Raw genomic sequence first — 17,591 nt, forward strand, 5'->3', positions numbered from 1 at the left:
CTTCAAATACCAATTTTGAAACAATTCCGGTGAATAATGTCGCTAAAATCATGAAAATACCGAATATAGGGAGGTACTGATATACGGGGCCTATACGAAGACCTGGACCCGCACAGACAATTTTCTGTCACAGACTGTAGTTCCTATAACGAACTTCAAATACCAAATTTGAAACAATTCCCGTGAATAATGTCGTTAAAATCATCAAAATACCGAATATATGGAGGTACCGGTATATGGGGGCTATATGAAAACGTGGACCTACATGGCCCATTTACGAACTTAACCTGCCTACTGGAAAAATAAACATGTGTGCAAAATTTTAGCCATCTATCACAATTCATTCGAAAGATAGCGTGATTACAACAGACAGACGGACAGACAGACGGGCATCGCTAAATCGACTTAGAATTTTAAGCTGATCAAGAATATATGTATATATACTTTGTTGGGTCTGACATGAGTATTTCGAGGAGTTACAAACGGAATGACAAAGTTAAGATACCCTCCATAGTATGGTGGAGGGTATAAAAAACGCATTTTAGGGTTCAAGTAGGGGGTTACCCTTATAAAAAATACAATTAAAACAAGTAAAAAAGAAGCTAAGCTCGGTCGAGCCGAACTTTTATTACCATCCACCATTTGAAGGGAACTTTAAAAATGTAAAAAAAATCTGAAAACTACCACTTAAATGAAAACCGGACTATACAAAGACCTGGACCTGTTTACGAAATCTTCGTAGGCTGTAGTCCTATTACGAACTTTAAATACGAAATGTGTTACAATTCCGGTGAATAATGTCACAAAAATCATGAAAATACCGAACATCGATAGGTACCGTTATATGGAGACTACACGAAGACGTGGACCAGCATACGAAATTTTTTGCCATAGGTTGTAGTACCCATTAAGATCTTGCAATGCGAAATTTGAAACGATTCTGGTGAATAATTTTGCTGAAATCATCAAAATACCGAACATAGGTAGGTACCGTTATATGGGGACTATACGAAGACGTGGACCTGCATACGAATTTTTTTTTGCTATAGGTTGTAGTACCCATTAAAATCTTTCAATAATAAATTTGAAATAATAGTCCAGCGGTTTGTTATCCGGAGATATTGATGGTCATTGTGTGCTAGAAATGAAGCGAGGAACCTCATTTTGTAACCATTCTTGGGTGGCGCGTGCTGAGTGCGATGGTGCTGAGTCCTATCGGAATGTCCAAGGTCTGCGACCAAAATGTTTGCGTGTCCAAGGCTTTAATACACCCTTCAGAATATTTTCGCGATAATATGGGGCATTACTTCTGATACCACGGTCGATTAATATGAGAGAGGGCGACCATCGGCTGTAATGGTGGCCCACACCATCACCATGGCCGGCGCTTGAGTTCTGATGGCCAACCGAAGGTGCACATTTTCAGCTGACCTCTTTGGCAAGTAAACACGATCATTTTGTTTGTTTACAAACTGCTGGACAACGATTGTTTTCTCATCGGAAAAAAACCAAATTCGGCAGTTCACAACTTTCGGCCAAGCAAAGCAACTCTTTAGCACTTTTGAGTATATTTTCGTTTTGTTGCGACGTAAGTTCTTGCAATTTTTGGAATTTCAATGGCTGTACCCCGAGCTCATTTTTCAATATTTGCCGAAGGGAATATTGCGATATGTTCAGCACACGAGCCATTTTTCGAACAATTTCTGCTGGTGTTGCTGTTTTCTTCCATCCTCATCCTTGACGTCGGGCTACGCCGCCAGTATCACGGTAACGAGCGATGGTACGAGACACAAAAGATTTATTCACATTTAAATGTTGGAGTGCTCTAACGATGGCCAGTTGTGGTTTTCCAGCCAAAATGTGTGATTTCTTTCACACTATCACGCTTGCATTCCATCAAGAATAACTTTTTTCTGGAAAATTTTCACCAAAATGCTTTTGTACGCTTGAAAACAATATTATAAGCTGCCACTGGAATAATTTTAACTGCTGTCGGACGAGTGGCGTAGAAATGACAGCATCTGTTGTTGCGTTTAATTTTAACTTCTGTCGGACGAGTGGCTTAAAAATGACGGCAGCCTAAAGTTGGTTGCGTCTTTTTTCATCTGACCCTGTATAAAGCTTACCGGGTGAATAGTTAACTCAAATTTTAAGATTGTTCACCATAAATGTGTTAATGGTGACATATATCCTCATTCTTGTTCACAGGGCCGGATCTAGTTCCTTTTTCCACATATGCTCCTCAACCAACCTGTTAACCTTCTGGCAAAGTAAAAAGGTTCACAGGTTTCCAAATGCTCTTTTTCCAAATTCCAAAAAAAAACCAGTAAAGAAAGTCTTAAAGTCGGGCGGGGCCGACTTTATGATACCCTACACCACTTTGCTAATTTAGTAGAGCTCCACATAACAATAAAAAGTTTTTATGGGAGAATTCAATCATACAAACTATGATTATAATTATAATTTAAGGTTCAAAGGACTAAATATGTCGAAGCATTTGTATCTTTTAAATTCGGACATGTGTTGCCTATTTGGTGCACAAATAATTTAAAATCGGATAATAATATATATGGGAGCTATATCCAAATCGGAACCGATCTCGATAAAATTTGGCAAAGATATTTCTGAGCTATATTTGATATATTTCCCTGAATATCGTTGTTACGGAGTACATATTACGGATATGGGTAACAAATATAACAAATCGAATAAACAATATATATGGGAGCTATAGGTATATCTGAACCGATCTTCACCAAATTTGACACACTAGCTTCTAGACTCAATTCGGTCGTAAGTGCCAAATTCCATCCCATTTAGACAAATACTAGAGGTTTGGTGCACAATAAAAGGTAAATCGGACGAAGTTATATATGGGAGCTATATCCAAATCTGAACCGATCTCGATATAATTTGGCAAAGATATTTCTGAGCTGTATTTGATATATTTCCCTGAATATCGTTGTTACGGAGTGCATGGCTGCGAAGGACAAAAATAACAAATCGGATGAACAATATATATGGGAGCTATAGCTAAATCTGAACCGATTTCGATCAAATTTGGCATACTTATTTTTAGGCCTAATTTGGATCTATATGCAAAATTCCATACTATTCGGGCTGATATTACACGTTTGGTACACAATAAAAGGCAAATCGGATGAAGATATATGTGGAGCTATATCTACGTTTTGACCGATTATCTCCAATTTCAATAGGGTTCGTCCTTGGGCCAAGCAAATGATCTGTGCAAATTTTCATCTGGATCGGGCAAAATACATGGACAGACGGACGGACGGACAGACGGACGGACATGCATAAATCGACTCAGAATGTGATTCTATGCAGATCATTAAAAGGAACTATGGGTCTATCTCGTTTCCTTTTGCCTGTTACAAACAAATGCACAAAGACATAATATCCTGACCACCTTGTGGTGTAGGGTATAAACATTGAGACTACACTGCATGTCCTTGTCGTATATGTGATAGACCAGAAAAAAAATTGAGGACCTTATGGAAATACCTAGCTATTTTTATTTATCCATTATCATCGTTTAAAGGACTTATAGTTCCGGATGGTATTTGCAACATAAACTCTGGGGTACATCTTTGACAAAAAGAAATCTGACACGAACAACTGTGATTTTCAGAAAGCTCGAAAAACTGCCGGTGAAATATTTAACTCAAATCATAGGTTTTGGTTAAGGAAACGATGAAGTAGAGGTAAAAACAAATACCCTCATGTGGCGGTAGAGCATAAGACATCCTTCTTTAAATCGATGTATTAACTTTAAATGCAAACATATTAAATTTCTTGAAACACATTACAGCTGCTCTCCAAAGAAGGCCACTTTCATTTCTACGTAACAGTTTGCGATTTTGTTATCAGTTTTGTTTTTTGTTTTATTTAACTAATTTCTAAGTATATTTTGTTTAACTATTGCCAAAACCATTGCAATGGCTTTACAAAATTTCCCTTCGTTTTTTAAATACATATGTATATATTTTTTTCAAAACAAGACAATTACAAAAAAATAATTTATATAAAAAACAAAATACAAAAAGTACATCATACAATTAAGTAAAAAAATTAAAAAAACATGAAAAACGTATTTTACCAACAAGTACAGGGGGTGTGTGTGTTTATGTGGGGTGTGTGCTTGAGTCTGTGAACCGAGTGATGTTTTCTTGTTTGCTGTTAATATGCGCAACCAAATTGTCCAACAAAAACGCCGCGCCAACGCCTCGCCTCTTCCAAAAATTTCATTTCATGAAATAGTGCACAACAATGGCTATCACCAGCACCAGCAGGGAAACCGCAATGCCCAACATGTACATGGTACGTGTGAGATCCCTTTGGCCAGCCGGATCTAAGCTACCCAATTTTTGCATTTTCTGTTTATCCGTGGTCGGCATTTCAAATGAGGTATCGCTAAATGTTTCATCCTCGGGTACACCTTCCAAATCGGCCGATATACTGTCGGGTGTTATGTCCAAATCGAGTATCTGTTTGGCCTGGGCCGCAGCAACTGTGGGCGTTTCACCACGGAAAATATAATCACTGAACTGTATTGATTTCTGACCGCTGCCAGCATTGACATTGAAATACACCCGACGTGGAGGCTCCGAAATGAAAATAGCATCGTTACTAATATTCGGCTCGGTAAGACCATCACAATACACCTGAATGCGTGCCATCAAAGAACGTATGACATCTTCGCGTATGAAACGTTTCACATCACCTATTGTATTCTTGGGATTACACCACACCCTTGATGAGACCACACCGGACAAACGAATCGTACCATTGAATTCCTTGACATGTATCCGTTGATTTCCTTTGGTATTTTGGCACTTGATGGGTAGGAATATGGTTGCCTTATAACTCTCATCACTGTTGGCTTTACGTCCGCCACCCTGATGCAACTGTTTAATATAGCTATCCAAGATTTGTCCATCATCGACACATTCATTTTGCAAGAAAATCTCGCTGGCATTCAGACTGTTGCGCACCGTATCTATGGTCTTTTGAAATTGCACCTCGATATTGATCTTCTCCGAAGCATCCAAAATGGGGAATACATCGTTCAGCTCATAGTTACACTCGAACGTATACCATTCGAAGGGTTTCTCCACAAAACGATAGTCCAGGGGTGAAAATGTGCCACCGCTATAAAAATTGAGTAGGTTCATACAGAGAGATATTGATTATTTTGTTTTCTGTTTTTGCATGAGTCTTAACTTAGGTCAGGGTTAGTTTTTATTTTTGAAAATGGTGACACTGATGTGGTGGTTAATAGTGTTTGAAATCATGACATGAAACTTAAAACAAAAATCGCAGGATGATGTTTTTTAAAACCAAAGAAACGCACAAACCTTTTTAAAATATTTTTTTTTCGGGAAAACAAAGTACACTTAAATCCGTTTGCAAACTCAAAAATTGCAGTGCCTAAAAGGTCATAGATTTACAAAACAAAAAGTCCTTAAGCTTTTTTTAAATGATTTAAAAGCCAAATATTGTAAGAAACTCCTTATAATTTGATCAATATAAGCTAGAGTTATTCACATTAATTGCTAATAAAAATACTAAGGGGTTCAGAGCTTCACTCAGAACTCATTTCTCAGCCAAGTCAAACGGATAGTGGCCGTTTATTTCAAAAAATAATGTAAAACATTGTTAAATTATCTTATTAATACAGAAAGTATTCCTACTACTTTACACTGATACAAAATTATTCCATATAACATTGTAAATCGGACGTTTTTAATATTTTTTACCACTACGGAATGTTGCGGGTAACACATTTTTTAAATAACTGTAACAGATGAAAAATGTAATGTATTTGTCGGACAATCAAATAATCTGGTCGACCTTATCCTGAAGTTTAACTAGCTCCCTATTCAGAGATAAGACTTGAAGGGGGTCTGGACACAGCCCACTGTACTGTCAGACCCCTGAAAGACAGTGCAATAAACTAATATACAGAGTGAGATGAAAAAGCTACAACCAACTTCAGACTGGTGTCATTGAAGCCACTCGTCCGACAGCTGTTAAATTATTCCAGTGACAGCTCATTATATTGTTTACAAGCGTATAGAACATTTTTGGCTGGAAAACCACTGACGCAGCAGGCGGCTGTTTTAAAAGCTAATTTTTTAAATACTTTAAAGATAACCAGTAAAGAAAGCCTTGAAGTCGGGCGGGACCGACTTTTTATGGGAAAATCCAATCATACACGCTATGATTATAATTATAATTTAAAGTTCAAAGGACTAAATATGCCGAAGCATTTGTATCTTTAATATTCCGACTTGTATTGCCCATTTGGTGCACAATTAATTTGAAATCGGATAAATATATATATGGGAGCTATATCCAAATCGGAACCGATCTCCATAAAATTTCGCAAAGATATTTCTGAGCTATATTTCATATATTTCCCTGAATATCGTTGTTACGGAGTGCATATTACGGCTGTGGGTAACAAATATAACAAATCGGATGAACAGTATATATGGGAGCTATAGCTATATCTGAACCGATCTTCACCAAATTTGACATACTAGCTTCTAGACTAAATTCGGTCCTAAGTGCCAAATTCCATCCCATTTGGACAAATATTAGACGTTTGATGCACAATATAAGGTAAATCGGACGAAGTTATATATGGGAGCCATATCCAAATCTTAACCGATCTCGATAAAATTTGGCACATGTATTTCTGAACTGTATTTGATATATTTCCCCAAATATTGTTGTAACAGAGTGCATATTACGGCTGCGAAGGACAAAAATAACAAATCGGATGAACAATATATATGGGAGCTATAGCTATATCTGAACCGATTTCGATCAAATTTGGCATACTTATTTTCAGGCCTAACTTGGTTGTATGTGCAAAATTTCATACTATTCGGGCTGATATTACACGTTTGGTGCACAATAAAAAGCAAATCGGACGAAGATATATATGGGAGCTATATCTAAATTTTGACCGATTATCTCCAATTTCAATAGGGTTTGTCCTTGGGCCAAACAAATGATTTATGCAAAATTTCATCTGGATCGGGCAATAGTTGCGAACTGTACTTTGTTTACAAAAATACATGGACAGACGGACGGACGGACATGCATAAATCGACTCAGAATGTGATTCTATTCAGATCATCAAAAGGAACTATGGGTCTATCTCGTTTCCTTTTGCCTGTTAGAAACAAATGCACAAAGACATAATACCCTGACCACCTTGTGGTGTAGGGTATAAAAATTGAATGAATTGGCTTTCTTTGTTTTTTCTGTTCCATTCCATTCCAGATTTTAGGTATAATTTAAATAGATTTTATTCATTGAGTTTCACAAATTTTCTATACCTCAATACCAAAACAGCCACTGATGTTTACAAATTAAAAATACTTTCAAATCTATTTCTCTGCCAAACTAATTACCAAATTTTAATCAAGCCCTCTCAACATTGCAAATTACGGTGATGCAACTTTTGAATATACAAAATATAAATAAAAAATCAACACAAATTAAAATCAGAAACAAACACAAATTAGCAACAAATTTAAAAAATACACGTAATAATATTTAATAATAAATGACATATTTTTTTATTAGATATCAAATTATTTACCATAAAACACATTTAATATGTGCTGTAAAGTAGGTTTTCTTGCATTCCCTGTTAATGATTTAGTATTCACGAGTATTTTTTTTTTTTGGGTTTTGTTCAAAGAGAAAATATTAAAAATCGAAATAGAACAATATTTATATTAACAATATCTCAACAACATTATTTCGAATTAACCAGTTATAAGAAAAACAAAAACGCAAGAACTCTTCTAAATGATTTTTGCATTTGCTAGAAAACAAGAAAAAACCAAGAAAAATGTTAACGACCAACAAAAGAAACAACATAACACAAACAGAAGAACGAAATGTTTTTGAGACACATGCAAAGTACTATGACGAATCCTTATTTCTTGTTTCAAAATTTAGAAACGTTTTACAAGAGTTTGTTATTTTAAGAACTTTTAACACTTTATAGATCGATTTAAGGTTTTTGATTAAATTGTTCTCTTTTTGTCTACAAGATACTACCATTCTAAGAGCAGATCTATTGCACATAAATTAAAAAAAAAAAAACTAAAATATAAATGTTTTAATGAATATTTACAAAAACCAATGAGATAAGCAGGTGCATAATAATGTGTTAATATCAGTTACAAAACATGTTGAGGGTGTTACATACAAATTTAGGTAATAGAATATTTATAAAGAAATGTTGACGTTTCTACTTACTTTGCCACATAGTTATATATTTTACTTGCAGCTTTTTTTGCAGCACTGGAATAGGTGAGGAATATGTATTCGGTATCATCGTGTTCGTTACTTTTGAATTGATGTCCTTGTTTAAGTAGGCTGAAAAATGAAACAATTCACTTTTAATAATTGAAAATAGTAATGTTTGTATTTTTAAAGAATATTTTTCAAGGACCAAAAGCCCTCCAAACGTGGATTTTTTAAAGAATATTTTTCAAGGACCAAAAGACCTCCAAAAGTGGATTTTTTAAAGAATATTTTTCAAGGACCAAAAGCCCTCTAAACGTGGAATATTTTTCAAGGACCATCATAGCCACAAACGTGGATTTTTTAAAGAATATTTTTCAAGGACTAAAAGCCCTCTAAACGTGGAATATATTTCAAGGACCATCATAGCCACAAACGTGGATTTTTTAAAGAATATTTTTCAAGAACCAAAAGCCCTCCAAACGTGGATTTTTTAAAGAATATTTTTTCAAGGACCATCATAGCCACAAACGTTGATTTTTTAAAGAATATTTTTCAAGGACCATCATAGCCACAAACGTGGATTTTTTAAAGAATATTATTCAAGGGCCATCATAGCCACAAACGTGGATTTTTTAATGAATATTTTTCAAGGACCATCATAGCCACAAACGAGGATTTTTTAATGAATATTTTTCAAGGACCATCATAGCCACAAACGTGGATTTTTTAAAGAATATTTTTCAAGGACCATCATAGCCGCAAACGTGGATTTTTTAAAGAATATTTTTCAAGGACCATCATAGCTATAAACGTTAATTTTTTAAAGAATATTTTTCAAGGACCATCATAGCCACAAACGTGGATTTTTTAAATATTTTTCAAGGACCATCATAGCCATAAACTTGTATTTTTTAAAGAATATTTTTCAAGGACCATCATAGCTATAAACGTTAATTTTTTAAAGAATATTTTTCAAGGACCATCATAGCCACAAACGTGGATTTTTTAATGAATATTTTTCAAGGACCATCATAGCCACAAACGTGGCCTTCTATGAGAAAATCCTGTGGACATACCTTTTGGTCTTCTATAAAAATATCTTCTGGACTTCTAAGAAACGGCCGTATGGTCATATACAAGAAGACCATAATGTTCTCCATGAGAAGATCGTAATCTACAATGAGAAGAGCTTTTGAACTGCTGTGGGAAGATCTTGTGGCTTTCTATGGGAAGACTTCTGGCCTTCTATGAGAAGATAGTCTGAACTATTATGGGAAGATCTTCTAGTTTTGTTAAAGAATAACTTCTGGCCTTCTATGAGAAGACCTTCTATGAAAATACCTTTTGGTCTTCTGTGAAAATAACTTTTTTTCCTCTATGGGAAGACCTTCTCGACTTCTATGTCTATAACGCATTCAAACTCAATAAAGACTGTAGCGTATTCCATGCAGAAAACTTTGCTTTCAGGAAAGCTGTAGAATTGCTGATGAATCAAACAATTGAACTGAACTGACTGGTGACTATATATGTCGGTAGTCAAGCGGCCCTAAAAGCGGTAAATTAATACACCATCAAATCTATGGTAGTCCTGGAGTGCAGGATTGCTCTGAAAAAAGTGAAGTCCTTTTTTAAGCTTTGCTCGGTTCCTGGTCAAAGGAACATCTCTGACAATAAAGCTGCAGATGAAATGGCAAGAAGTGGTTCCGAGTCAACTGTTGTAGACATTGAGAGTTGAAGCCATCCTTGAAACATTTCTTCCAGATAAAACATAACCATACTGACTACTGCAGGCTTCGTCAAGACGAGAAAGATATAGAATCTGTGAAACACTTATTCTGTCACTGTTCAACTCTTTTTGGAGCCACGCTGAGGCTCGCGGGAAAGCAAAATTGCTATCAACAATTCTTCAGCTAGACAGAAGAGGGCTTTCTGGTAATTTATGAGTAGAACTTTTAATCTTCTATGAGGAGGAGACCTCTTAATCTTCTATGAAAAAATATTCTAGTTTTCGATAAGAAGAACTGCTTTTCTATGAGGAGACCTTCTAGTCGTCTACAAGAAAAACTCCTGGTCGTCTATGAGTAGACCCCCTGATCTTTTATGAGAAAATGCTCTGGTCATCTATGAGAAAACTTTCGTGTTATTTATAGAAAGACCTCTCTGGTATATAAAAAGGTTTTTTCGACCTCATAATCGTCTAAAAAAAGACGAACTCATTGTACCAAACAGCTTCTTGTTTTGTATGAAAAGACATTCTGACTTTTATGAAGAATAGAGTTTCTGGTTTCATCATTTGATCTTTATGGAAAATACTATTACTGGCTTTCTATTCGAACTCTTTCCATCCGAAGCGATTTTTGAAAAGAAGTAATTTTCTTTCATTCTAAGATTTTCTAATCTCCTTCGAGAAAACGATTTTCGCCAACTCAAAAAAGTGTTTCCTCACATTTTTCCAATGGTGTAATTCTACAAAGTAGATTTAGTCTCAGTTCAAGAACAACTTAAATATCTGATACCATTTTCAAACGGCCTTTCTGTTAGCCAAGTGGGCTTCGGAGATGAAAAAGTCCCTTATGTGTTTTTTGATACTTAGGGACAGTCAAGTAGAGTATCATTTTTTAAGTCTACTCTAGCAATTGCAGGTGAAAAAGTGATCATGACTTCACAGAGTATTAATTACAATCCTTAAATTGATTATAAATTTTAACCTTGTCGAGATTGTTTTCCATTGGGAGTATAGGAATTATTATTCTGACAAAGACAAATCAAAATCGTCTTCAACCTTTAAAAATAGGTTTTTTACAAACAAAACGTTATAAATTGCAAATATCAACGAGGACAGTTTAGCCGGACTCGAGTTATAAAACTCCTGGTATTTCGAATTGTTCAAAAAGTTTGTTTGAGTTTTTTCTTCCTTTCTTTCGAACATCACTAAGGAATTGCTTATCAACTTATAATTTACTTACTTGTGCATATCAAAGAACAGTCTTTTGGCAGATTTGAATTCATCCGAAGAATCGTCAACATAATCTTTGCTAACGCCGGCAACAAATAATCCTGTGATAATAAATAAAAGCAAAATTGTTAAATCGGTAATTCATCACAACAATATGAAAAAAAAAAACTCACCCATAACATTAAAAGAACCGGGTATCATTTTGCCGGCACTTAACCATTGATTTCCGAGTGATTGCAAATTGATTTGATCCACCTTTTGGGGACCAACCGTTGCAGAGGAGTCGGCATCGGGAAAATCGCTTTCTTCCTCGTCATTTTTGGCCAAATGTACGACAATGTATTTACCAGGTTCGGATTTCTTTATGAAAACGTGAAATAAAGTTTTAATTATAATTCCAAAAAAAAATACGGCAAACGACAACAATTGAAGTGCAAATGAACTTGTTAGCAGTTGTGATGACGTTAACACCAAGTTGGGGTTTGCAAAAATGCACACACACACCTACATATTTTATTCGTAGCTTTTATTTGTTCCAGACAAATTGTGTGAACAGAAATTTTCTTGCCCCCATAATTGCTATTGCCAGCTGCCCTCATGTCATGTAGAAAAATGCATGCCAACAGCTGCTCCTCGCATTCCTTTACAGCTTTACAAGACGAAGAAACTGCATTTCTTACAACAACAACTCTTACCTGACCAATGATGATGCCATAGCTGAATTTCATCTGTGTTGCACATTTTTCCAGATATTCTTCATCGGATTTACTCAGCAATAGTTTAGCCATTGCTAGCCGTCTAGCATTTACAACAAAACGAACGTTGTGGACAAAGTTTTTTGGGGAGTTTTCTTGGCTTGCGGCGTTTTTTGGTTGTTCGTTTACAAGTTCCCCTTCGAAAGAAAAAAAAACACTACGTATGATTGCCAATTGGAATTGAATGGTGTTGTTGTTGTTTTTCACAAAATGTCAATTTTTGTTTACGTGTGTCACAACACAGGGTTGTATGTGCTCTGTGTTATCAGTGATGGTTGAGTGTTTGAATATATGGTGTTGCCAACCACTTGAAATATGGTGTTTATTGGCTGTTATTTTTTTTTTTTTGTGATATGGAACAGTAGTGAGATTCTCTAACTCAGTATTTCCCAAAGAAAATATTGTGTGGACTCCGGAATTTTCCGGATTTGCGGCCAGAAGATGAAACATTGGTAGAATGTTTGGTAGTAAATACTAAACTATACAATTTAATGAGACCAACAACATTCAAAGCCTGTCTGAAATACGTATGCTTGTGCGTGATATATGTGGCACGAAATTTTTCATGAAGCTGTTTTTTTTTCGGTAAGTCAATTAGACATTTTCAATTCAATTGATTATAATACAAAAAGAAAATAGTTGGATTGGAAGAGCTGTGTCGGTATATGCACTGACGGAGAACAGGCCATGTTCGGAAGAAAGATGTATTGTTGCAGGAATTCTTAAAAAAAGATATTGTGCTTTTTGCACTCATTGTAGTCAGAGTGACAGATTTGGAATATATCGACAATTTTTCATAAGAATGGTTTGTGACATTTTTTGTAATATTTTCAAATGTGTGTGAGGTATCAGATATAGTGGACCGAAGTATACCACTTCAACTAATGCTAATAATATTATCTGGCTGCAAAAAAAAAAAAAAAAAAAATAAGAAAATCGAACATTTAATCAACATTAAACTTCTGTGGAGGAAGTACCTGAAGGAGAGGGCCGGTAAATTCAATATTTACATCAAATCTTTACTTGAAAAGAGTAATTACTTGAATAGAGATAGAAAAATATATGGAATATTGTGACCATATGTGGGGAGTAACCAAAGTAGTTGGATTCGACATATCCCAGATCACGCCAGATCTTATGTTAGTAGAAATATTGGGTTTTGTAAAAGTTGTTGGGAATTGGATGTTTATTTTGCCTTCTGTGAGATATAATTATTTAAAAATATCACCACATTTTTGGGGGAGGCACTAGAAGAAGTGGGCCGATATCTACTATGTTGACAGCAGATCTTGTGCTAGTAGAAATTATTGGGTTTTGTGAAATTTATAGGTAATCGGATGCTTTTTCCGCTTTTATGAGCCTTTTATTATTCGAAATGTTGACCCCGTTGTGGGGGAGGTACCAGAAGGAGTGTTCCGATATATGTTTCACCTTCATATCAGATCTTGTATTAGTAAAAAATATTGAGGTACATGAAACTTGAAGATAATCGGACTAGTATTTCACATTTTATAAGGGTTATAATTATTCAAAATGTTGGCACCCTGTAAGGGAGGCATCAGAAGCACCGATACACCACATCTTAACACCATATTTTCGTTAGTAAAAATATTGGGATGTGTGAAACTTGAAAAGAATCGGATGCTTATTTCGCATTTATGCCCGTTTGGATATTCAAAATGTTGATCCCTTTTATGTTAGGTTCCAGAAGGAGTGGGTCGCTATCTATCATCTTCACAACAGATTTTTTGTTAATAAAAATATTGGAACTTGTGAAATTTGAAGAAAGTCGGATGCTTTTTTCGCTTTTATCAGTCTTTTGCTATTCAAAATTTTGACACCTTTGAGGGGGCCAATGTATTCCATCTGCACATCAAACCATGGATTAATAAAAAATATTGTTATGGGTGTAATATGAAGGCAATCGGACTTTTACATCACATTTTATAAGAGTTGTAATTATTGAAAATGTTGACCCTTTGTGGTGGAGTGGACCGATATTATCCATTCTCGCACCTGATCTAGCACTGATGCAAATATTAGGATTTGCAAAGTTGGGGCAAAATCGGATTGTCCTTTCTCCTTCTGTGGGGGAGATACCAAAATGAGTGGAACGATATTGCCCATCTTCGAACTCGATTTAATTTTTTTTTAACAATATTAAGATTTACAAAGTTTGGGATTTGGATTCTGCCCCGCCATACCCGTATTGTGATATTCAGAATATCGACAAGTATATTATACCCTCCACCATAGAATGGAGGGTATATTAAGTTTGTCGTTCCGTTTGTAACATTTCGAAATATACATTTTAGACCCCACAAAGTATATAAATTCTTGATCAGCATAAAATTATGTGTCGATTTAGCGATGTCCGTCCGCCTGTCTCTCTGTGGAAATCATTCTAGCTTCCGAACGAAATGAAGTATATTAAGTTTGTCGTTCCGTTTGTAACACTTCGAAATATACATCTTAGACCCCACAAAGTATATATATTCTTGATCAGCATAAAATTATATGTCGATTTAGCGATGTCCATCCGCCTGTCTCTCTGTGGAAATCATTCTAGCTTCCGAACGAAATGAAGTATATTAAGTTTGTCGTTCCATTTGTAACACTTCGAAATATACATCTTAGACCCCACAAAGTATATAAATTCTTGATCAGCATAAAATTGCTGTGTCGATTTAGCGATGTCCATCCGCCTGTCCGTCTGTGGAAATCACTCAAGCTTCCGAACGAAATGAAGTAGGTTGATAAAATTTTTTCTCAAATTAATATTATGTCTGCAGGACTTTTTGTATTGAAAATAAGCCATGTAGGTCCACGTTTTGGTATAACACCCATATAATGGTACCACCCTTTATTCGGTATTTTGATGATTTAAGCGATATTATTCACCGAAAATGCTTCAAATTTGGTATTTGAAGTTCATAATGGGTACTACAGCCTATGACAGAAAATTGTCTGCGCAGAAATTGTCTGTGCGTCTTCGTATTTCCCCCACATAACGGCACCGCCCTATATTCGGAATTTTGATGATTTTAGCTACATTATTCACCGGAATTGTTTCAAATTTGGTATTTGAGTATTGTAATGGTTTATGTCAAAAGTTGCCTATGCATGTCCACGTCGTCGTATAGACCCTAATATAACGGCTACATTCGGTATTTTTATACCCTCCACCTTGGAAGGAGGGTATATTAACTTTGTCATACCGTTTGTAACATCCCTAAATATTCGTCGTAGACCCCACAAAGTATATATATTCATAATCAGCCTAAAATTCTAAGTCGATTTAACCATGTCCGTCTGTCTGTCTGTCTGTCCGTCTGTCTGTCTGTTGAAATCACGATACCGCTCACATTATTTGACGTAGAGCGTCAAAATTTGGCAGAACAATTTGTATTGTGTCTAGGATGGTTGGTATTGAAGATGAGATATATCGGTCCACGTTCTGGTATAGTCCCCATATAACGGTATCTCCCGATATTCGGTATTTTGATGATTTATGCCACATTTTTTCACGGATTTATCTGAAAATTGGTATTTGTAGGTCACAACGGGTCCTTGAGCGTGTGGCAAAACATTGCATGTATAGGTTCACGTTCTGGTATAGTCCCCATATAACGGTACCTCCCGATATTCGGTATTTTGATGATTTATGCCACATTTTTTCACGGATTTATCTGAAAATTGGTATTTGTAGATCATAACGGGTCTCTGAGCGTGTGGCAAAACATTGCATGTATAGGTCCACGTTCTGGTATAGTCCCCATATAACGGTACCTCCCGATATTCGGTATTTTGATGATTTATGCCACATTTTTTCACTGATTTGTGTAAAAGTTGGTATTTGTGGGTCATAATGGGTCCTAGTTCGTGTGGCGAAACATTGTAATTATAGGTGCACGTGTTGGTGTAGCCCCCATATAACGGTACCTCCCGATATTCGGCATTTTAATGGTTTTTGCCACATTTCTTCTAATGTGGCAAAAACCAAACTTTAAAAGTTTGGCCCGGCCGAACTTAATGTTTTTTTACTTGTTAAGATTTTAACAGAATTTTTAACGGATTTTATATTTTTGAAAATTGCCTAAATCGTTCCAAATAGTGGAGGGTATTCAAAGATTGGCCTGGCCGACCTTACAACTTTTTCACTTGATAAATTTTCTAAATTTGCTGCTTTTCCACGATTTTTTAGCGATTCTTAAAGGCAAATTCTCAATATGTACTGGTATTTAAAATATATTTTAAAAACTTCAAGTGTAGTTTAATTTTTAACTTCCCACACCTGGATTTTTTTTTTTTAAATTAATAAAACATCCAAATCTCCATTGTTTTAAAATATATATCATTTCTTTATTTGTTGTTTATTTATTTTTTTTTTGTTCTCTATGGGTATTTTTTTTCTCATTCATAAATATATTTTTTCATAATATTTTTGTTTTATATATCGTCCACATGAGACATAAATATATTTTCTTATATTCTTTTTTTATGGGGGTTTCTTTGTATGGTTCCTGTTTTATTTTTGCGACATTTGTCAGGACAATTCGATTGTTTTCTAATTTAGTCTAAATTAAATAAAATTGTAAAAAAATTACAAAAATCAAGGACTCTTAATGGAATTGTCCTGGCAAAATGTTAACAATATTTATATTTTAATAATTTTAAGATTTTTCTTTTATTTTGCTATTGCTATTCCAATAAATAATGATAAATAAAAATGACAACAAATCATGTTTGTCAAGGACTCTTAATGGAATTGTCCTGGCAAAATGTTAACAATATTTATATTTTAATAATTTTAAGATTTTTCTTTTATTTTGCTATTGCTATTCCAATAAATAATGATAAATAAAAATGACAACAAATCATGTAAAATTATTGCAGGTGACTAAAGTTTTAAACATTAGAGTTAATTTTTGAAATTTTGAATTTGACAGGGTGGATTTAGCTTGGTAATTATTTATTGATGCTGGTTTTCAAAACCATAGAAATGCAAAAGTTTTTTTTTATAGAATATTGAAATAAAAAAAACCGAAATTGATTTTAAGGTCTATTATAGTTCAATGGTTCTTGTTTTTTGTACAATTCATTTATTTAAGTACGTAGAATATTTGTTTGTATTGGTTTTAGCGTTAATTGTTTGTTTTGGGAATTTTCTGTGGTTTTTATTTAACAAATGCATAGTTGTTGTTGTTGGATTATATGTATGTTGGTAGATAGCTGCTGCTGATAGAACATGTATGCTAAGGGGAAATAGTTTTGGAAAATAAATTAAATTGCATTTTATTTTTCATAAAGTTGGAGTTCGTTTTATATTTTATTTTTGTATATGAATATGTTATTTGTTATTAGGGGTATTCACGTGAAGGACATGCGTTTCAAAGCCAATTGGAAATTGTATTTTTAAATAACCTCAAAAAAACTCATGATTATTTCGTCATATCCAGTTAAAGTCGAAATATGAGTTTTTTAACTGAATAATTTAAGATTGTTTATAAATTGTAAATCATGTTAATATAAAATCAATCGACATTTGAAATCCTGTGGAATTATTATAGTAACCATGCCTT

At 34.7% G+C, this 17,591-nt stretch overlaps 1 protein-coding gene across 1 annotated transcript; it reads right to left on the reverse strand.

The window, feature by feature from the left end:
- Positions 1 to 3,879: 3,879 nt before the first annotated feature.
- On the reverse strand, positions 3,880 to 12,192 carry LOC131800711 (protein odr-4 homolog). Its single transcript, XM_059118388.1, has 5 exons — positions 11,950 to 12,192; positions 11,428 to 11,614; positions 11,265 to 11,355; positions 8,308 to 8,427; positions 3,880 to 5,172 (listed from the first exon to the last, which is right to left on the reverse strand). The coding sequence occupies exons 1-5, from the start codon at positions 12,040 to 12,042 to the stop codon at positions 4,266 to 4,268; spliced, it is 1,398 nt and encodes a 465-aa protein (XP_058974371.1). The 5' UTR covers positions 12,043 to 12,192; the 3' UTR covers positions 3,880 to 4,265.
- Between the last annotated feature and the right edge of the window lie 5,399 nt (positions 12,193 to 17,591).

This window comes from Musca domestica, unplaced genomic scaffold (assembly GCF_030504385.1).
Source record: "Musca domestica strain aabys unplaced genomic scaffold, Musca_domestica.polishedcontigs.V.1.1 124, whole genome shotgun sequence".
NCBI lineage: Eukaryota > Metazoa > Arthropoda > Insecta > Diptera > Muscidae > Musca > Musca domestica.

Coding starts and splice junctions, on each gene's coding strand:
- LOC131800711 (XM_059118388.1), bottom strand. CDS start 12,042: ATGGCTAAACTATTGCTGAGTAAATCCGATGAAGAATATCTGGAAAAA. Junction 11,615..11,949: donor ATGGCATCATCATTGGTCAG/GTAAGAGTTGTT, acceptor GTTTTCATAAAG/AAATCCGAACCTGGTAAATA. Junction 11,356..11,427: donor CGGTTCTTTTAATGTTATGG/GTGAGTTTTTTT, acceptor TTATTATCACAG/GATTATTTGTTGCCGGCGTT.